The 23,682-nt window shown below is 40.7% G+C and overlaps 1 protein-coding gene across 3 annotated transcripts in view; it reads right to left on the reverse strand.

Annotated features, from left to right (window-relative positions):
* ADAMTSL1 (ADAMTS like 1) overlaps window positions 1-23,682 on the reverse strand; it is a 907,410-nt gene that overhangs the window by 109,100 nt on the left and 774,628 nt on the right. For all 3 annotated transcript variants that reach the window (XM_036021558.1, XM_036021557.1, XM_028519737.2), the window contains one exon: window positions 345-472. In XM_036021558.1, coding sequence (XP_035877451.1) covers window positions 345-472 — 128 coding nt within the window. The remainder of the gene's footprint in view (window positions 1-344; window positions 473-23,682) is intronic.

Below are 23,682 nucleotides of genomic sequence, written 5' to 3' on the forward strand. Positions count from 1 at the left end.
ACGTTTCCCAACATGCTACTTGTACACATCTCCTTTTCTCATGTTCTTTCTGTCTAGAGTATTTCTCCCATCTCTGCATATCAAAATGCCACTCATCCCAACTCTAAGATCTCCCAGATGGAATACAATGTCCTTGCATAGCTTCTGGTTATCACTTAGAACACTTATTTCATTCTACCTCATACTATACATCACCTCCATTTAATTATAATTACAGACTATAAGCTTCTGTAAGACAGGGTATGGATCTCATTTATTAGTGTGTTGCTGGGCCTGTTTGGCACATGGTAGGCATCTACCCAATGATGGTTTCCAAATTGAAATGAACAAGGTTTTTCACGTACCTGCTAATGTGACGGCAATGGAGACAGAGTCATATCCCAAGGCATTTGTGGCATTACAAGTGTAGAAACCCACATCAGCTTCCACTGGTGCCAGTATCTGTAAGGAATCATCTGGTTGTAGAAGAATCCTGGAACAACAGAACAAAAATTTCAGTCAGGTCAGTTGAGTCCTTTTTGGCAATCAATGTTGGTTAAGCAGGAAGGAACCCAAGGGATATTCAGAATCCTGTTTTAACAACAGGGACAAACCAGCCACAGTGGCACTCAGGAGCCCTGACTCTCTTGCCACTGTGCTTGGTGTGATTCTGGTAGCAACCTCAGATAAGGAGGTTTTTGATTGCTTACACTGCTTGTTGATTACTTGACCTAAATGCTACCAGTTGGAGCAGACAGCCTAAGTGCACTGAACATGTAGAATACGTACCTCTGGTGAGATCGAGGGAGGATGAATGGTGCAGATGGATCTGAGGGAATCCTTATGGAGGGAGAAACAAGTTATAAAGGAGGAATGGGACTTGGTTGTATAGGGGAAACTAAGTAAAGCTTTCAGATACGAAGAAAGGCATCTGATGAGGCATGGAGGAGGGAATAGAGTAAGCCAGAAATCAGTATCAATAAGAGAATATTGATGTGCATATTTGAAGGCAATTGTATGTGTACTTACCTCTCAATTCCAGGTAGTCATATGTACATCTACTGCCTTCATTATTCTGCAAACATTATGGGGCACAAAATTCAGTTCTTATTTAATATTGCAGTTTCCACCATACTTGGCAGAGGGCCCCTGTGTAGAGAAGGTGCCCAATAGAATGAAGGCAAAGCCTGCCCTTCAGGGCCACATAGAGACTATTCTAGAATAATCACTAGTTCAGACACTTTGCTTTACTTAAAAAGAATGATAAGAATTGAATTGTGGGTGCCTACACAAAGAACTTCAAAACCGACTCCAAAGTCAGTTTATTGTGTTTTCTTCTCTCAATTTAGGCCACTTATAAGAACTACCTGCCACGTCATGGCAGCAGGCAGATTAATGGCTAAGGATGACTTGAAGCTGATGTCTTGGTGACTTGGTGAGGCTGATGATAACTGGAATGTGGAGGTGAGAATCCAGGAGGGCAGTGGGGGAGGATGGGGGCGGGAGGGGGGGAGTCAGAGATCTAGTGTTCAAGACTTGGAAGGGTTTTAGGTGGGTCAATCATTCAATAGCAAAGAAATAGTTTAGAGTTGGTTTTTGGATTTGTACAGTCAGTCATCTCTATTTTTGTGATTATTTCCAACTCCCTAGTTTGAAACTCCTGAGTTTCACAAGGCCCAAAGATCTAGTCCCTTCATGTCATATTAATATCCATTCTTAGAAGACAACCAGGTAGCAGGGGTTACTTTTCAGGAAAGGGAAAAAAAACCCCATAAAAATGTCAGGAGAGCTCACAAGACTTGGTGATGAAATTAAGACTACAGGTCAGCTCTTTTGCGTTAGCAACACATTCTCCCCACTATACAATTCTTTTCCCTTTTCACTGTTTCTCCAGACTCTATGGTCTTTGCAGTTCAGCACAGCCTCTAGTCAGCTCTTAATTATTCTGAGGTGGGTGAGGAGTCTGGCAGTGAATCAGGCCCCCTGAATGCTGCTTTTGGCCTTGGGCCTACTGCATTGCTTATTTTTTTTTTTTTTTTTTTAGAATGTATGAAATATTTTAATTCATTGCTTATTCTTACCTCCTATCAGAGGAAAGGCAGGAAAGAAAAAGAAAAGCTTACATCAATTAATCTTTAATCTAGTTACACATGGGCAGTTGTAATAAAAATATGAGGAAGGAAATAGAAAACCTTAGCCAAAGGGATTATGGATGGTTGGTGCTTGATTCAGTGCCATTCCAGACCATCACTGCTATTCCCGGGGACAGTCAAACTTTTGTGTCATTAAACCAGAGCTGAAACTTAGTGAGGGATGACAGAGAGGCTATGAGAGATTGTGACAGAACTTGTCCACTCATTTAATCATTCATCCATCAGATATTGGGTGTTTTCTCTCAAAGTCAAACAATTACATGTTAGTTTGTTAGCTTACTTCAAAGAAATAAAAAAAGAAAGATGGCTATACAATTTACTTATCTTTGGTAAGCCATCTGATAATTAAGTAATAATATTACTGTTTTCTAAAGGAATCTTAATAGATATAATAATCAGTATCAAATCTCTGCAGATATACTGTTTTAGATTTGAAAAATTACAAATTGACTTTATGATTTAAATCTTTATGGTGTCCTAGGATCATGTATGCCTCCATAACAATTTCCAAATCAAAATAAGGAAAGCATGCTTAATTAGATTTCAGTGGAACTGCCTTGGCTGGAATGGCTCAGTTGGTTGGAGTGTCCTCCTATAAACCAAAAGATCATGGGTTTGATTCCTGGTCAGGGCACATACCCAGGTTGTGGGTTCCATACCTGGCTGTGGTGCATACAGTAAAGGAACCAATCAATGTTTTTTTTTCCTCTCTCTCTCCCTTTTTCTCTATCTAAAAGCAATAAAAAGTGTACTTGGGAGAGATAAAAAAATTCCATTCCAATAGAACCAGTTACTCAGAATGATTGAACTTAGTTGATCATTTTCCAGTTTACGACGCTAAAAAGGCATGGATTACACTTTGCTAAGTTCTAAAGTCCACTGGGACAGTTGCCTCCCTAAAACCGGCACTCTTCCTCTCTTCTCTACAGAAAGATTTCTTGAATTAAACATTCAGAACAGGAGGCTAGAACACAGGTCTACTGAACTTTATTTTGGTCCTGCTATGATTTAAGTAATTACCATTAGCAAATCCCTTCACCTTCCTGCGTTTTAGTTTATCAACTTCTAAAACTGAGTTGAAGTATGTTTCATTCCCCAGCAGAGGAAACTCTTAAAATGAGGTTGATAAGGTACTTCTAGACCATCTTTTGGTATTTCAATGACCCATTGATAATGTTGGGCACTCTCAATGGAGAACTAAATGTGAGGAAGGGGGGAGAGGGAATGAGAAGATTATGAGGAAGGAAGCAAGAGGAGCACATGATATTGGCCGATTTCCCTCCAGACAATTTATTAGATCTTCATATTAAGATCATGTATTTTTCCCTACAGAATTATTGTTCTTGCCTGATCTCATGCAGAGGATGTAAACCCCAACCCCCCACTGGGCCTGAACCAACTATTTCTTTAGGTGGGCATTAGCTTTTGTGGCTACATGAATTTCTCCAGACACTGGTGCTACTGAGTGAGCCACAGTGCTTTCTGCCTGTCTAAAGCCTGGAGAAGGATGTTCACAAAATTGGAGAAGAGCTGGGAGGAGATCCACCACACCAGGTACAAAGCCATTAGGATGTGAATTAGGATGGGAATAGCAGATATGGAATGGAACCTGGATCTGGAGAACCAGCATTTGTATATTCTTTTATTCCATAAACTGTCTACACAAAGATAAAACAGCTCAAGTATCTGCCTTCATAAAAAGTTTTAAAAATTATCTTAAGGCAAAATCTACATGGGACAAAATCTAAATTTTTCATGTACTGCATGTACTTATAAATTATGTACATTTATAAAATTGAACACTTCAGCTCAAGAGCCCATAGTTATTTGATGGCAGAGTCAGGATTTGAAATAGGGTTTCTTGAGCCAGCACTTTCCCCCAATCTATCATGTCTTTAATATGCCCATGAATTTGGTAGAGGGGGTTTGGAGGCTGCCACTAGTGAAAGCCATAGTTCTGGAGAGGGTATCATTTCAGGGCTTCCTAGAAAACATGACAAGGCAAAGAAAAGGGTTTGCCAGGGAGACTGAGGTTTGCCATAGGCTCTCTATCTAGCCTGGCAACTAGGGAGAGGGATTCCTGGTAAAACAAAACAGAACAAAACAAATCAAAACAAAAAACATTTCCATTGTACTTCAGGCACCTACTCTATTAATTTAACTTATTTTTTTGTTAGTAGCTGATTTCTGTCAATTTGTATTTAGGTTTCAAGTTTGCCATAGGCTCTCTATCTAGCCTTGACAGGAGGCTAGTTTGACAGGGCTGTTTTAGAATGCACAGGTGCAGAAACATAGTGTTGCTTTCCAAGCAAAACCAGAAAGATTTCTCTCGGGTGTTTTTGGAATTTAAGGAATTAGAGGACTGGGGAGACATGAAATGGGACGTAATTAAAACCTACATAGCAAATGTTATTGTGCTCATATTAGGTATATTAATACTCTCCACTTTCCTCCCATACCCACACCACGCTTTCCTTTTGGTTTACTGAGCTAAAACTTAATGCTTAATCTCTTTCTTTGGTCATACTTTTCACCTGAAAATCAAGGAGCAGTTTTGTTTTTCTGGTGGTTTTTACTTGTAGGCTTCTAAGCCTGTTTCCTCAAGGACTCTACCAATTAAGAGTAGTTGAGAGAATACAAAGAATTGTTTTAGTTACATAAGTAAAGCTCTCATCGTCCATGTGAGTAGAATATGGACAAAGTGCTTATGGTCCAGTTTTACCAAGTACAAGCTTCTTGAGATAAAGTTATCTCCTCTGCACTTGCAATGTACAATGAGAATGTACTCTTATTTGAAAATAAGGCAGCTCTGGGTGTAAGTTTCTAGCAATTACATGAGTGAGGTGTTATCACGATGCCTTGTGAATCCTTGGTTCAATTGCGAATATCACTGTCTCACGCAGGCCCACCTCTCAAAGTGACCTCCATAACCAGCCATGGAAGCTGCCATGGAGGAGGAGCCTTCCTGATGTCACTCAAGGGACATGGAGTCATGGGGAGCCTTGGGTGGGCCTTTCAACCCTGTGAGCCTCTAAGTCTCTTCTGAAAATTTAGGATAATACTGACCTCAGAGAGTTCTTACGAAGATCAAATAAAGGAGCATATTGACCCACTCTCACTATTTTCTAAGTAAAAGGCTTAAATGTCAAATGCATCTAAAAAATTAGTATATATCTACTTTTAATGGTACACATGGTAGTAACCTTTGTTACCATCTTGGAACTCCTTGAAATTTCCAGTTGTCAGAGGAATTTTCAATCTCTGGACACAGAAATATCCATATGCTACATGAGTCATGATGCTGTACCACAACAGGCCTCTGACCCTAACAAGCAAGCATTCTTACGTGCATTTTAGGCCTCAACACAGGATTGGAAGCTGGAAATCACAGATATACCCTTTCTCTCTGTAACAGTATCTTCCTCATCTGTTCAAACTTACTTGTCCCACATCCTAACACAAACTTCTCTCTTTAGTCAACATGACCTTTTTGACTCTTCTTGTCATACTAGCCTGGGGCAGAATTCATGTTCCTTCTCCTCCGGTCTATCCTCCCAAATTTTCCCCATCCCTTAAGAATGAATTCAAATTCTCCTTCCTGGGTTACCACAGTCCAGAAGAGTCCCTCCCATTTCCGATCTGGCAGAGTTGTCCTGAGTTGTACTACAAAGCCCTTCCCATTCTACAGTGTCTCATGTCTTCAGTTAGATTGTAAACTAAGTGCTTAAGGGATTGAAATTTTTTACTTCTTTCATAGTTCCCTCCTCAGTATTCAGCAAAATGCTGGCATGCTGAAAAAATTCTTCATGAACACTTGTTTAGTTACCTTCAGAATAATAGACCTGAAAATAATCATACTGACAATGTAGCACGTGGTTAACAGCACAGACTGAAGAGCCGTATGGCTGATTTCCAGCTCCAGCTGCAACACTTTGTAGCTGGGCATGTACCATATTTTGCCATGTAGAATGCACACTTTTTGACCAAAATTTCTGAGGGAAAAATAAGGATGTGCATTATACATGGGTAGTACTAATTCTGTATCAATATAAATGTTTTTAATTCTTTTATTTATACTTATGTGTTAAAAATGTAACTCTAGAAAGCAATAACGATATCCATACGTTCAAAAATAAATGCTAAAATTCCTTTATAATACAAACACAAGTATATAGATTTTTCACGGAAGATGGCGGCTTTACTCTAGGCAGCATTTTTCTCGGCTTCTGTGAAGAGGAGGGAAACTCGAGGATTGGTGGAGAAACAGAGTAAGTGGACTAGGTTACCGAATCACTTTTGAAAGCAGGACATCAAAAATTATTGCAATCACTGAAAAACCAGATGGTAAGGAGACTGCTTCAGGACAAAAGGGGCCCAGGGATCAGTGCAGGGACTAGGGGTGTGCAGTCTCCAGGCCCAGTGCTCCTGGGTCTGCCTCAGGGCTTCCGGGAGAGGGGAGTCGCTGCTCCCTCCCCCGAATACGGGGGGGGGGGTGTGAGCAACTCCAGGGGAGAACTGTCTGCTGCTAGAAGAGCAGTCTTCCCAATCTATGTTGCTAGAAGGAACAGATTGGCCAGTTGGATTGGGAAAAAATTGCCCAGGGACTATGAACACCCACCCAGGGACTTGGGAGAAGTGAGGGCCTCTAGCCGACAGGACCAGGGGCAGCCTGGAAGGGCGCCCGCACCCCCAGCCCGGTGGAAGTGCAAATTGGTGGAGAGCACAGAGCCGGGCCGTGCTCGGCTCATGCCCCATAGGGAGGCCTGAATCTCGCGCTGCGATCCCTAGAGGGACGTGGTGCTTAGAACATTCCTACAGTAGTGGCTCAGAAATTTCCAGCCAGCCCGACCGGGGGACCCGGGAAAGGCACCAACACCCCTAGCCGGGTCGGAGTGCGGTTCGGTGGGGAACATGGAGCCGGAAAGGGCCTGGCTCGCGCACCATCGGGAAGACTGACTTGCGCGGGCTGTGAACCCGGAAGGGTCTTGACGAGGCACCTAGGGCCATCCTAGACCCTGAATCTCAAGTTTGGGGAAGGGGCGCACCCTTTTACAATTCCCAGGGAGGGCGCAGTGAATCCCAAAATGTCGTGGGTGCCTCCTGAGATCATAGAGCTGGAACCCTGCAGGACCCCAGAGTCCGGAAGAATGTGGCAGTGAGATCCAGAGAGCCAGTGTGCTTGGAGCGCCCAGGGTACCTGACAGACTTGCTGAGATCTGGCTGGGAGAGAGAGAAGCATTTCAAAGGTCCCTCAGCCAGCTGAAGCCAGCAAGATCAGAAAAACTGGTCTGGCCAGTTAGAAACCAACAAGAGGTTTTTTTTGTTTGTTTTTGTTTTATTTTAATTTTGTTTTGTTTTGTTTTGTTTTTGTGGCTGTTGTTGGTTGATTGATTTTATCTTGTGTTTTATATGACAATTTATTTTTCAATTCTTATTATTTCTATCTCGCAATCCCTTATGTTTCTCTTCCATTCATCCTAATATTATTCTTTCCACTCCAAATTTATCTCTCCTGCACCACATCTTCTGCTTTTCTTTCCTTTTTTTAATCTTGCAAGTTACCGTAAATTTGTATTGTCTTTTTCTCACTTTTCTGACATTTTTTATTTTAATAGTATTTTGGTATTCTTTTTCTTCCTGTATAATCTTCTTTGCTTGGCTGGTTATACTGTCATTTGATAGGTTCCCCCTGGTATCTCAGTCACAAGGTGTTGATAAGTTACTATTCCTCATCTGTGTTCCATTAATACACCTCTCAAGGTTCTATACTCTTTATTGTTATCTAGACCTCATCGATTCTGCCACAAGACTGTCACTTTACTATTACTGTTAGTAAGACCTAGTCTATACAATTGTAAATACTACTCAATACCCCTACCTGATCTCAGCCCACTTTGCAATTTTCTGAAACTATACTATTGTGGGGGTTGTCTCTATTCTTTTACACACTACTCCTATATACTAATCTTTAATCCAACCCTACCTTAGAAACTGACCTCCCACGGCCTCACAGCTACCTAGATCCAGCTAACAATCCTCTTCTCCCCAATAAGAGTCTTACCTTCTTTCCACCCTTTCTAAAACATGGATAGTGGGGTGGAGGATCACGGTTAATGCCATAAGGAGCCAAAGGATAACCCATCTCTTCTCTACTGGCTGCTAATGTAAATATCATAGTATACTGTCTTGCTGTCTTAAACCATTTCGCCTTACTCCTCCAACTGATCAGAAAAAAGAGTAGGGGGAAGCTGTGAACACCAGGATACACGAAGGAGATTGCACCACTGAATCTCACAAATATTCTACCACAGAAGTTCACACCATAATTACAGGGAATAAGAACAGATCAATTTAACAAAAGGAAGAAAAAAGAAGAAACCCATGAACAATGAGAAAACAAAGAAACAACCCCCAATTGAAGGGAAATGAGGAAGCCTCAGGAAAAATGCTAAATGAAATAGAGGCAACTCAACTGTCAGATAGTGAGTTCAAAACAATGATTACAAGGAAGTTCAATGAACTGACAATGAGTTATCAGAAATTAGAGGGAAACTACATCAATCTCACTGCAAACTATATAAACATGAAAAAGGAAAGAGAAACTCTCAAAAAAGGTCAAGAGGAAATGAAGAATACAATTTCTAAACTGAAGAACACAGCAGAAGGAATGAAAAGCAGGATTGATGAAGCAGAAGATCGGATTCGCGAGCTGGAGGACAAAGTAGAAAACAACATCCAGAAAGAGAAAGAAAAGGAAAAGAGGCTCAGAACGAATGAAGAGGGATTAAGAGAAATGCAAGACAATATGAAACGTAATAATATCCATATAATAGGGATACCAGAAGGAGAAGAAGAAGAAGAACAAGGGATCGAAAACCTAGTTGAACAAGTAATGAAGGAGAACTTCCCTAACTTGATGAGAGAAAAAGTTACACAAATCCAGGAAACACAGAGAGTCCCAATCAAGAGGAACCCAAAGAGGCCCACCTCAGCAAGCTTCCTTCAGCAAGCAGAAGGAAGGAAATAACCAAGATCAGAGCAGAATTAAATGACATAGAGACTAAAAGCACAATTCTAAGGATGAATGAATCCAAGAGCTGGTTCTTTGAAAAGATAAACAAAATCGACAAGCCTTTAAGCAGACTCATCAAGAAAAAAAGAGAGAAGACCCAAATAAACATAATCAGAAATGAAAGAGGAGAGATTACAACAGATACCACAGAAACACAAAGGATTGTAAGAAATTACTACAAAGAGCTGTATGCCAAGAAATTTGGAAACCTAGGTGAAATGGACAACTTTCTAGAAAAATATAATCTTCCAAAACTCAATGAAAAAGAAGCAGAAAGCCTGAACAGACCAATAACAACAAAAGAAATTGAAGCAGTAATAAAAAAACTCCCAACACACAAAAGCCCGGGACCAGATGGTTTCACAGGAGAATTCTACAAAGCATTTAAGGAAGAACTAACCCCCATCCTTCACAGACTATTCCAAAAAATCCAAAAAGATGGGAGTCTCCCAAACTCTTTTTATGAGGCCAACATCATCCTAATTCCAAAACCAAATAAAGACACAACAAAGAAAGAAAACTTCAGGCCAATATCACTGATGAACATTGACGCTAAAATCCTCAACAAAATACTGGCAAACCGCATCCAACAATACATTAAAAAGATCATACACCATGACCAAGTGGGATTCATCCCAGGGATGCAAGGATGGTACAACATTCGCAAGTCAGTAAATGTAATACATCACATAAACAAAAGCAAAGACAAAAACCACATGATCATATCAATAGATGCAGGAAAAGCATTTGATAAGGCACAGCACCCATTCATGATAAAAACACTCAGCAAAGTGGGAATAGAGGGAGCATTCCTCAACATAATAAAGGCCATATATGAGAGACCTACAGCAATATCATACTCAGTGGGCAAAAACTGAAATCTTTTCCACTAAGATCAGGAACAAGACAAGGCTACCCACTTTCACCACTTCTATTCAATATAGTACTGGAAGTTTTAGCCACAGCAATCAGACAAGAAAAAGAAATAAAAGGCATCCAAATCGGAAAGGAGGAAACAAAACTGTCACTGTTTGCAGATGACACGATAGTATACATAGAAAATCCTATAGACTCTACCAAAAAACTGCTTGACCTAATAAATGAATTTGGCAAAACAGCAAGATACAAAGTCAATATCCAGAAATCAAAGGCATTTCTGTACACCAACAATGAAACAGCAGAAGCAGAGATCAAGGAAAAAACCCCATTTGAAATAGCAAAAGGAAAAATAAAATATCTAGGAATAAACCTAACCAAAGAGGTAAAAGACCTGTATTCAGAAAACTACACAACACTGAAGAAAGAAATCAAGGAAGACACAAACAAATGGAAACATATACCGTGTTCATGGATTGGAAGAATTAATATCATCAAAATGTCCATACTACCCAAAGCAATTTACACATTCAATGCAATTCCTATTAAAATACCAATGGCATATTTCACAGACATAGAACAAACACTTCAAAAATTTATATGGAATTATAAACGACCCCGAATAGCTGCTGCAATTTTGAGAAAGAAGAGTAAAGTAGGAGGGATCACAATACCCGACACTAAACTATACTACAAGGCCACTGTAATCAAAACAGCCTGGTACCGGCATAAAAACAGGCACAAAGACCAGTGGAACAGAACAGAGAGCCCAGAAATAAGCCCAAGTCTCTATGGTCAATTAATATTTGACAAATGAGGCAGCAACATCAAATGGAGTAAAAATAGCCTCTTCAACAAATGGTGTTGGGAGAACTGGACAGCCACGTGCAAAAAAATGAAACTTGAGCACTAACTTACACCATATACAAAAATAAATTCAAGGTGGATAAAAGACTTAAATATAAAACGTGACACCATTAAAGTCCTAGAGGAGAACGTAGGTAGGAAAATCTCAGATATTTCACGAAGAAACTTTTTTACTGACTTGTCCCCTAGAGCAAGGGACATAAAGGAAAGAATAAACAAATGGGACCTCATCAAAATTAAAAGCTTCTGCACAGCTAAAGAAAACAGTATCAATTAAAAGAGAACCAACTGTATGGGAAAACATATTTGCCAATGATACCTCAGACAAGGGTTTAATCTCCAAAATATATAAAGAACTTACAAGACTGCACTCTAAGAAGACAAGGAATCCAATTAAAAAGTGGGCAAAGGATTTGAATAGACACTTCTCCAAGGAGGACACACAGAAAATCCAAAGACACATGAAACTATGTTCAATATCGATAGCTATCAGAGAGGTGCAAATTAAAACCACAATGAGATACCACTTCACACCAGACAGAATGGACATCATAAACAAAGCAACAAACAACAAGTATTGGAGAGGTTGTGGAGAAAAGGGATCCTTAGTGCACTGCTGGTGGGACTGCAGACTGGTACAACCACTATGGAAAGCAGTATGGAACTTCCTCAGAAAACTAAAAATGGATCTGCCTTTTGACCCTGCCATTCCACTGCTGGGACTCTATCCTAAGAATACTAAAACACCAATTCAAAAGACCCTATGCATCCCAATGTTCATAGCAGCACAATTTACAATAGCTAGATGCTGGAAGCAACCAAGATGCCCATCAGTAAATGAATGGATCAAAAAACTATGGTACATTTACACAACGGAATTCTATGCAGCAGAAAGAAAGAAGGAGCTCCTACCCTTTGCAACAGCGTGGATGGAGCTGGAAAACATTATGCTAAGCGAAACAAGCCAGGCAGTGAAAGACAAATACCATATGATCTCATCTTTAACAGGAACCTAAATAACAAAACAAAGAAACAAGCAAAATATAATCAAAGACACTGAAATAGAGGACAGACTGACAGTGCCCACAGAAGAGAGTAGAGGGAATTTAAGGGGACAGTGGGAAGAGTTCACGGGAACAAACTTGACACAAGGTCATAAACTAAGGGGAGGGTGGTAATGGGAGGGAAGTGGGGAGAGGTGGCAGGGGGGCCTGGATTGGGAGTAAAAAGGAGAAAACTGTATTTGGACAATGATTAAAATAAAAAAAAAACAAGTATATAAATATAAATAAATAAAATTGAATTAAAGTTAAAATGTGAGATTTTTTTCCTGAAAGTTTAGGCCAAAAACGTGGGTGAGCATTATACATGGCAAAATACGGTAATTTATGTAGGTTCTCAGTCACACAGTTTCCCTATTTATAGAAGCTGGAAAATTATAGCACCTTTCTAGGGTTGTTGTGAATATTCTATATAAGCTCAGGTATTCTAAGAACATAGAAAAGCGCCTGAGTTGTGGTAAAAAATTGTACAGGTTCAGGTTATTATTCTGTCATTGATGACACCGTCAGCATTGTCATTCACAGTTCATGTCTGAGCCTATGTATTCTGCATGCTGTGAGACACCGTTTTGACGTAGGTAATAACTGAGGAGTGTAGGGGTTTCAAGGAAAAAAGTCAATCATGGGTATGGGGAGGGAGCAAAGGGTCTGCTGTGTGAGGGAGCGGGGAGCGAGCAGTGCACCTACCTCCACATAGCACTGGGAGTGGAAAAGGGGGCAGAGAGCTGTGGTCACAATGCTCCCTAACTGGCTTCTACTCTTAACTCAGGAATCTCTGAACAAGAGCAACTATTTATTTCCATAACTGTGTTAACACTATTAGCCAGACACTGGAATGTGAGAACACTTAAGAAAGAAAAGCCAGGATCCCACAATTGCACGAATGTATATAAATAGCAAAAAAATAAGAGTTGGAAAAATGTCAGCTTAGAAGCAAAGAAGCCAACTTAAGGGAGGCTGTACAAAGAACCTGAGCTCCAAACTCGTAGGAGCGGCTGTTGAGGACTTTTCTCTCCCGTGAAATACAGATTTTTTTTCCTCTTTAGGGATTCCTTAGATAAGGATAATGAAATCTACCACAAAGGGAGAGCTGGCACCAATATTTGTTAGACAAGTATATAAGCTTTATACAATTTTATTCTATCATATTACCAGATTGACATTATTCTCCCATTTTGGAGAGAAAAAAGCAGCTCAGAGAAGTAACTTGTTCAGCAAGTGCACAAGGAGGAAACAGGAATGGGAATGACCTCTGACCTTTTAAAAAACTGACTATATTCAGGCATCCACCGGGGCCTAGTAGGAAAGCACGTGGCTTGGCTTCATTTTGGTGGGGGCAATTTGTGCCAAGGTTTGTAGTTGCTCAGGGAAATGGGCTAACAAGAATATTTTAGATTTTAAAGAACTTGAGGTTGAAGGGAAAAAAATGCTATGAGAAGAACTTCTCTGTGAGCAAAATTTTTTTCTGAAACCAAAAATTATAGTAGCCCAGAGACTCGCAAGAGAGAACTTTCTTTTGTACAGCTATTTCGGGGAACAGATTTAAGGTTCATGAAGAGTTTCATATCACCATTTGGCTAAGGCAACTTTTCAAACCTTTTGCTGTTTTAAATGTAATTGCCAACTAAAAGTTATTTAATGCCGGAAGCTTCATGATTGCTCCAGGTGGAAGTATAGAAAATATTTTTGGAATGGGAAAGGCCACCCGACCACACATTCTTAACCCTGTCCTAATACTTCTTGCCAAACCATTCAGTTTCGTTCTGTTCAGAAATTCGTGAAGCCTTGCATTTGCTATTATGGGCAGTTTTATCTGCTCACTGGGTAGTTCATTTCAAACTACAAACCTCGGTATAAAATGACTCTGACTCGGGACAGGGATCATCAAACTCCAGTCAGCTGTCAGCAGCATTTGCAAATAAAGTTTTATTGGAACGCTGCCACACCAGTTTCAGTATTTTCTATGGCTGCTTTCATGCTTCAGTGGCAGAGTTGAGTTGCTGAGACAGAGCTAGGACAACCTAAAAAGCCTCAAGTGTTTACTTTCTGGCTTTTACAAGAAAAATTTGCTGTCCCTGACCTAGAACATGGAGGAATTTTTGTTTGTGGTTTGTTTCAGTGCTTTCCTCATTTATGACAAAAATGTTAATTACTTTTTAGGAACCCTGCCATTTGCTCGGACCATTTTTCTAGGAAGAAGAAGTTAACTGCTTTGGGGACATTCTGAGACCTCCTAGGCTTTCAGAGAACAGACAGTGCCTGACTCGCAGCTCCACCTGTGCTGCCTGATGGACACTATTGTCTCATGTCCCCTGATGCTCTCCGCTGCTGCTGCTGGATGAATGCTGGTCCTTCTGTGACCTTTGCATTCACTGACCCCTGCCCTCCCCACCTCCTTTTTGCTGAGGTTTATGTATTCACTGGGATGGTGCCCTTTCTTTTCTCACTTGCTATTCTTACACTTTTCAGCTGGGAAAAACATTTGTCATCCCCATTTCCTTTAGTTCTATAATGGAAACAAGCCAAACCAAATTGAAACTGGTTTCTTCTTCCTTCCCTACATGCCCTGCCTCCAGGATTTATATTATCTGCAGACTTGGAAACTGCATTTCATGTGCTTATGACTTATACATCTAGCATCATTCACAACTGTGGTGCTGAAATTGACCCCAGAGGCAATTTGCATCTGATGCTCTCTTCCAGTCTGAGAAGTTTCCATCTATGGATACTCTGTTGCCCAAGCCTTCCAAACACACCTTAATTCATCTCCCATTCAACACCACTTTGGAACGTTGTCCAAAGCTTTCTGGAAAGTATAAGCATTTAAAACATACAGATTTCTTTCTTACCAGACCTGAAATGATAGCAAAAATTGTCAGTAGAATATAAGCATCCCCTCCTATGGCCTGGATTTAGGTTCATAATTCTCCATCACAATGTGTTTTCCAAGATAACTTTGTATCTCAACTCTTGGAACAACTGCCTAGGTGTTCCTCAAAATAAGAATAAAGCTCCTTATTTTGTGATGTGCTGGAAGGCACTGTGCTATATTGGCCTTATATCCACCTGACAACGACATAGATACTGATAAATGAGTGTCCATTGTGAACCTGGCATTTTACAGACGTATCTGTTCTTCACATCCTCGCTCGTCTGCAGGGCAGGTATGATGATTTGAACTGGAATTTGAGCCTTGGGTGCTCTGATTCTGGCCTTACTGTCCTTCCACCACTGTTGGCCATCCTCTGTGCTAACTGATGTACCATTAGGTCATCCCCCTGACCAAGGGGGTGTTCAGAAATGATCAGCATGAATCTGGCAGACTCAGGAAGAAAACAGGAAAGGGCTTAGGGATCACAAGGTAGAAACTTTTGGGAGGAAAGGATCAATCTTCATTTAGCTTTCCTTTCCAATTTGTAATTCAAGGTCTAGTGCCAATTTTGGGCAATCTGGCTTTTCTTTTTTCCAATGAAGTCAGCATTGTCCTTACAAGCATTGTTCCTAGAGTTGGATTCAGATCTAGGAACACTGTACGTACAGGGTGGGCAAAGTAGATTTACTGTCATGAGGACATGAAATACAGTTTATTCTTGCATTAATTGTTGTATTATGTTCCATACAAACAACTGCACACTTGCTTTCACCCCACCTTGTGCATTTGTCTGTATTGTGTAAGCCTCCTGGTATTAGAAGTGGGGAAGACTTACTTCATAGATGCTTTGGCTAGTGTTGTCCTCTGTCCTAATGCAAGTGGGTCTGAGTCTGAACTCAAAATGTGGTAGAGAGGAGGATGGCCCAGTGAGTAAGTGTTCAGTGTTTACACAGTGTAACTGAAAAGGAACAGTTTGTTTCATTTTGCTTGTGGTCTAGGGCTGTAAACATGCACATACTCACACACATAGGCACAAGCCATCAACACTGTAAACATGCACAGTAAGAGACACAAACACAGGTGCAATAATCATCATGTTTACTGAGTGCCTTTTATGTGCCTACCACTGTGCGTACTTACAGCTGGGTGTGTATGTAAAGGTACAGCACCCAGTAGAAGAAAGGGCTCTCCCTCAAACAGATGTGCCAAAATAAAAACAAAAGCCTCATAGATGGAAGCCAGCTGGCCAGAAAATGGAATGGTAATTTATGCTGGTCTAGCTGACCCCAATGGCTTCTTTTAAAAACAATGGCAAGGCCATGTATTCAACTGAGGTTAAAATCAATAAAAAGAAATAGTCTTTAGAGCCAGACTGCTTTGGGTTCAAATCCCAACTCTACTACTTATGCTACTACTTATGAAGTGAATCTAGCATCTCTGTGCTTCTATTTCTTTTTAAAAATTTAATCTTTATTGTATTATTTTTTCCTTTAGCATTTAGTTCCCTCATACCCTCCTCCCCACAGCAATCACCCCTCGCTTCAACATTTGTAAAATTGGTATAGTAACCTCAAAGGGTTATTATAAGAATACATGAACACCTGTAAAACAATTAGGACAGAGCCTAGCTCCAAGCAAGGGCTCATTAAACGTTAGTGATGATTATAATGATTTCTCCATTGGCCTGAATGTGATCGGAGAAAGGATGCCCTCAGGCATTTACTCTCTGCACTTATTCACCCTAGTGCAGTGCCTTTCAAATTGTACATCTGTGAGCCACAGATCCTCAGAGTTTCCTGGCCCTTCTCTAGAGAATACTTGGGCCAGGCAGAGAGGTTAAGCTGGGAGTGGGGACAGCTCTGGAACTCTGCCACAATTGTATGTTGAATACTAGAAATCCAGATTATGCAAAATGATGCAAACTACATTCTCCAGCAATTAGGAAACCTCCCTCCTCATTACAGGGATCCATCATTTGTTCCTCTGTTCATTAGTTTACGTATGTTGAATGTCTTTTATGTTCTTGGAATTGTAGATAAAATAAGACTCTCTTAAACTGTCCTTGAGGAAGATTAACATAATGCAGATGGTAATATGGAAAAACATCTAGCTAATTGTAATACACAGTGCTGGGCTGAGATAGAGTACTATACACAGGATACTATGTAGGTGGTGGAGGGGGTCACCTGACACACCTTCCTGTAAGGAAGGGTAGAATTAGGCAGACAAAGTGGGTCAGAGGCTCCAGGCAAATCTGTAAACAGCAAGTAATTGGGTCCTACTGAAAGGCAGAGCTCAGTGGGGTGAGGTGGGGGCATGGCGAGATATGAAGTGACAGAGGCAGGCAGATGTCAGGTGTTCTGTACCATTCTAAGGCAGCTGGAACTTATCTTCATGTGATGGCAAGCCATTAAAAGAATTTTAAGCATGATTACTCCATGGACAGTTTTTCTAGAAAGACGCTTTTGTAGTAGATATCAAATAATCTAGAGTAGGAAACAGTAAATCTTTTCTGTAATAGGACACATTGTAAATATTTTAGGCTTTAAGGGCAACCTATGGTGGTCTCTGTTGTATATTCTACTTTTTGTTTCTTTATTTTTAGAAATGTAAAATTTATTCTTTGAATAACGCTTAAGTAACCTGGCTTCAAATCCTGGCTGTAACACCTACTAAGTGTAAGACCTTGAGTAAGTTAATTTAACAGCTCTGGGCTCAATTTCAATGGCTCTTTAAATAACTCTTTAAAAGCCATTCTTAATAACCCTTTAAAAAGTGCAAAAGCCACTGGCTATAATTTGCCAATCTCTGGTCTAGAGAAGTCAAATACAGAATTAGGAGGCTGTTGCAACCGAACCGTCTCGCGCTGACACAGCTTAACCAAAGTAAGGCAGTGAGAACAGAGAAAAGTGAAGGGATGTATGAACCACGGAGAAGCTAGAACAGACTACAGATATTTTGGCTCAGGAAGCTGGATGGATGGGGTTTACACTGCTGAGACGGTTTTAGGAGTTTAGTTTTAGATACAGTGAGTTGACCTATTTGTGGAGCATGTTGGTTGGGATGCGCAGTAGATAGTTTTGCATCTGAGTCAGAAGAGAACCTTGGTGTGGTGCTCAGTATATGAGAATCAATGGCACGTGGGGGAAAGTTTGGGCCATAGGAATCATTATTGTGTATAGAGGGAGACGCCTAAGCAGGTAGATAAAAGTTGGGTAGAGGAAGAGAAACTCACAAAGGAGACTGAGAAAAAATATCCAGAGAAGCAGTTAGCAAACCAAGTGTGTGTAGTTTCTAAAGTGGCAAAACTTGTTTTTAGGAAGAAGTGCTTAGCCTCTATGGAATGCTGCTGATAGACCAGATTAGATAAGGGATACTGTGAGAGACAACTTGCTTCTTTTTAACAAACATGAAATAACATGTTTTGGGGGGAGGGGGTGAGGAGCCTTTTCCCAAGAGAAGTGTATGTTGCGTGCAGCCTTGGACTACAAGGTGGGCGAACAGAAGCCAATTTTATTATAAACTGAGTGGAAATGTTAAGTAGGACTTTTAAAAATTCATAATTAACAACCTTGGTGGAGGGTACTTAAGATGGCCTTCTACATGTGAAATATTTCTAGGGTATAAGCTGGCTGCTTTAGGGCTATAAGAATAATATTTTAAACCACTCGGGCACCGTTAATGCACCAGGCCCATGAAATGAGGCTAGAATACTTCTCTTCCAATGGGCATCTACCAAGTCTTTTAAAATAGCTAATAACAAGTGTATAATTGTACTCTAAGGTTCACCTTCCTCCCCTTTTCTTTCTTAGCACTTTTTGAAGGTGGTCCTTGAACCTCAGGTCTCAATCACTGGGCATGCTTATTAAAGTGCAAATTGTGGGGCACTGCTACAGAAAGAATTTCTGGGGTAGGGGAGGATGGAGCGGTCAGCATTTCTAATATTTCCTGGTAATGCTGAATTTGAGAACCCCTCCGCTATCCACTTTTAAAAGTTTAAAAAGAAGTATTCTGCCCATTGGAGTTTAATATGAACTTGGGGCCTAAGTGATTCTATCCTCCACCAGCACTTGTGTGTCTCTTAGTGTCTGACAGGAGTGATCTTGCCTTGTTCATCACCCCACTGTCTGGTGCCTCTCACACTCTCTAACACTCAGCAGGTATTTGTGGAGTCGAAGGGATGACTGCAAAGACCCATCCCCAACCCGTTTCCACTCATGCTCCTCTACACTTGCCACAAAATAGCCAGTGTGGGTCTATAAAAATGGCAATTAGATTGCTTAATTTCTTGTCTAATGGCCTCCAAAATGTCCCTGTGGTACTCAGAATAAATCCTAAAACCTACCTCGACCTATCTTTGTGGTTCAGGCTGTTTGGGATATCCGTGAATACACTGCAAAGTCCTTCCGACCAACAGCCAGCTGGGTCTTGCAGACTCTTTCAGAAAGATACATTTGGGTACTAAGCAAAAACAGACTAACTGAACTACAAACGGCATTTCAGCACTTCCCTGTTTGAAAACAAATGGACATGTCTGAACCACTGCTGAGCACAGAGATGATGACAAGCAATGAAACCCGACACAAGAGAGGTCACAAACAGCCCATGGCAAAGCTGTCCCAGTGGCAGCTCTGAGCCTCGTGCACGCTCTGTGCAGATTCACTCCCTTCCTTTTCTCAGAAAGTACCTGGGAAACCGTATGGAAACTAAACTCCAGCCATATTTCTTACTCATCATTTAAGTAAAATGGGAAAATTATGATGTCAAAGATCAGAAATGAAAATCTGTTATTTTTCCCTACCTCCTGCCATTAACCTGCATTAAAAAGATCTGTCAAGGACAGGTCTAGAAAAATCTTGACAACAGAAGATACTGTAAAACTATATTCAGCCATGCCCCTCGTGTGCTTTCCCTCCTAATGCTCCTCACTCCCACTCCCACTCCCACAAGTGACCCAGTGACTGAAGAGGCAGGATTTGCCCTCTGCTGTCCTAGGCCTAACACCTTCAGCACCCTTCACACCTGGCTGCCCTGTGTCTTTCTCTAGCAAGATACTGCTGAAGCTTTTTTTTTTAATCTGAAAGTCTTTATGGTTAGACTCTCAATGCCTGCCAGAGTGAAAATTAAAAGACAAAATAGTGTTTCTAAGTCCTACATCAAGAATTATTGGTATTCCTGAGATTACAAGGCCAAAAAATTTTTCATTGATCAAAGAATTACTTGGAAAACACTCATACTATATTGTCTACCAGGAAAGTCACAACATGTTGGAATGCTTGAAGGATTAAAAAAGGGAAAAACCAAGATTATTTTCAATTGGGGGGTAGTTAAATGCATTTAAGCACAGTAATCACCTGTTTAAAAAAGAGGATATAAATTTCTACATACTCTTCTGAAATGTTTCTTCTGACATGTTGGTGCATACAATTAAATCAAATTTCTAAGCATGAGTAATAGCCCATTAAAAAAATCCAAATTTTATATGTGTATGCTTTATAATAAATAATATAATGAAACATATAAAAATTCCAAAAGGATGTATACCAAATCATTAGGAGTGACAGCCTCTGAGGAATAGGATTGGGGGCTGAGGGAGACTTGCATTTTTACTTTATAGACTTCAGTATTATTTGTATTGTTTTATAGCCCCTTTATTACTTTTATAATAAAAAACAAGCACTATATTAAAGATAGAAGTAAAGCCCAGCAGTAAATACATCTGTTCAGCTTTAAGTGAGAGCACCCCAAACTCAAGTGACCAATGAGCCTGTTCTGTGGAGCACTCAGAAACAACTTGTGCAGCAAATTTCGAAGTTACCCCACTGCAGGCTCTCCCTGCCCCCTGTCTGCAGGTGGGTTTTCACCTTCTGCAAGCTTCTGCGAGTGAGTGAACGAGGTGATGGAAAGGACTTCAGAGGCGACCTGGGACAACCCCCCTCACTTCTGAAACACTGGGACTAAGGTCATGGAAAGAGAAGGGCCTTGGCAAGATCAGCCTGGGGCCCTCAGTCCTCATCTAGCTCCTTCCACACCTTCTCTCTGGTCACCAGATGACTTAGATGGGCCATGACCTTTGGAATTCATTAAAAACTCATTAAATTAAAAAAATCATTAAAAATTCTGCAGCACTCAAGGGGATTGTCAGGACTTCTGAGATGGCCCTGGCCTCGACATGCTCCCTGCAGTTCCAGGCACAGGACAGGGGAGTCTGAAGGACCGGCTCCTTCTTCCTCATGGCCTGCCTTGTTCTACAGCTTTCTAACAGAAGGTAGGTGCTATCCAAAGGAAAGACCCTGGAAACAGAGGACAGAAATCAGCAAGGGTCTTGAGGAAACTTGGGATCTCTGGCAAAGTACTGATACATAAAAGTATGAATATACTCATTTGCTCAAACAGCATGGGCTTGGGTTGGGCAGAGCTGGCTTTGAATCTGACCTCTTGATTCTGCCTTTCACTAGTTTATCTAATATTGTCAAGTTTCTTAAGTCCAGGGGCCTCAGTTTCCCCATCTCTGAAGTAGGGATAACAGCTTATATCTCACACAGACATTAACTAAGATGATGGCTATGAAAGTTGCTAACCTGTGAGGCCCAGTATACGTATCAATATTTAGTCAAGAAATGTTAATTCTCACCTTTTCCCTCACGTAGCCAGTCACTACTCCCTTCAATCCTAATGGTAGCAAACCTGGGCAATAAGTTCTGGGGGTTATGAATAAAATGGTACCTGCACTTGAGAAGCTGGCTTGCTGGTGGAGGACATGACATGATTTGGGCAAGATGGGTGCACCGATAGAGATGAGTTCCAGTGCACCCCCACCCGAGCACCAGGCACCACTCTCAGCCAGCCCCCATCATCTTGGGGGCCTGACACGGGAGCTGCCCCTCAGTGTCCCAGTGGCCTCAAGGGAATTTACTGCAAGTTTAGCTTGACCCACAAATTTGTTATAAAGATTTCTGGAAAGAATTGCAGGGATCATAGCAGTTAAGCTGATCATGGAAAGTACGAGCTGGGGAGGACCCAGCTGCAAGCAATGGCAATGTTAGGAGCACAAGCTCTGCAATATGCTGCCTGCATTCCTGCCTTGTCTCCTGTGCTTCTGTGTGGGTCCACCATCTGCACCTCAGCTTTCTTATCAATATGTGGTAACAACAGTAGTACTTGCTCCATAGGCTTTTAAAAAAATTATTAAATAAGAATGTCTTTGAAACACTGAGCACAGTGGTCTGGTATATAGTAAGAGCACATAGAAAAACACTTAGCACTTTTATTAAAGCTATTTGTAAGTACCAAGGCTGAGAGGCAATACTGACAAATTAAAGGCACAAAAGATGCAGTCAGGATGGACGTCACTTTTGTTCACCAAATCTTTGTTGGAATCATGTAAACTTGATATCCAGTCCTCGGTCAGGCTCTTACTAACATGATCTTGGATGAGTTGCTGTGTTTTGATTTTCTATGCAAAACTGGAGGATAATGTATGTCAATCTTGCAGACTGTTGAAATAACAAATGCAGTTACATAGAAATAAACCTGGCACATTGCCTGGCACCATAAATACTGGCTTCTTTTTTTCTTCACCTAAAGCTAGCAAATCAGAGAAAAGAGTAGCCAAATAATAGTGTTTAGAAGTCTATTTAATGAAAAGAGCATTCTATATGGATTCAGAGATAATAAAAAGTTGAAATGAGGACTCTGAACTGGAGGACCTTAAAGGTTCCTCTCCCATCCACAGTCTATGGTTCTTCAAGTAATGATCTATTTTACTTTTGTCATATATCTTGGCTCTACCACCTAATAAATATGATCTTTGGCAGGTTGCTTGACTCTGTGCTCTCTTCTGTAGAGTGTGGATAAAAATTGTACCCACTTCTCAGGGCTACTGTTAACATTCAGTGAGATGGGGCACATAAAGGTGCATACTTGTGTGTCAGGTAGTCATTACTTAATTTATGCTAGCTATAATTATTGTCATCAGGGCCACTGTAAAAATTAAAAGAGACAATGTATGTAGAAAGCATGGCAGAGTGCTTGGCACATGGTACTCAAAAATATTATTGTCATTACTTCTAACACTGCTCTTGATCTTACATCACTAATGGCTATGGCTCAAGGAAACCAATATGTAATACATGCTGTCATCCCATCAAAACAGAGACAGCAAGAGATGTCAAGACAATTAATCATAGGTCCAGGAATAAAAGCTTCTGGAACAAACAGCCTTGTCCAGCCCGGACAGAGGACAGGCTCACCCACAAGGAGCAGCAAGTGCTGGCTGCACTTCCCCCAGCCCTGGAGACCGCACGCATGAAGACAAGGTGTGGATGTATAATATTGGGTTGGCCAGAAAGTTCGTTACCTTTTTTTCCCCATATGATGGCTCTAGTAGTGCTAAGTTGTCTTTAACTACATTTGAGACAATTTTGTTAGATTGTATTGTGACAGTTGTCATATCAGCATGCATTTTTTTTTAAAAAAATCAAAATTGGTGAATTTTTATGCAGCCATTTTAACATTGAAGATGGAAGAAGATAAGCAACATTTTTGGTGTTTTATGCTTTATTATTTCAAGAAAGGTAAAAATGCAACTGAAATGCAAAAAAAGATTTGTGCAGTGTATGGAGAACGTGCTGTGACTGTCTGAATGTGTGAAAAGTAGTTTGTGAGGTTTCTTGATACTACTGGCAGTTTGGCCAAATAATTCTTTGCTGTGGGGCTGTCCTATGCATTGGGAGATGTTTAGCAGCACCCCTGGCCTCTACCCACTAGAAGCCAATAGTGGGAGATAGCCAACATACTCAA

This window comes from Phyllostomus discolor, chromosome 3 (assembly GCF_004126475.2).
Source record: "Phyllostomus discolor isolate MPI-MPIP mPhyDis1 chromosome 3, mPhyDis1.pri.v3, whole genome shotgun sequence".
Classification (NCBI taxonomy): domain Eukaryota; kingdom Metazoa; phylum Chordata; class Mammalia; order Chiroptera; family Phyllostomidae; genus Phyllostomus; species Phyllostomus discolor.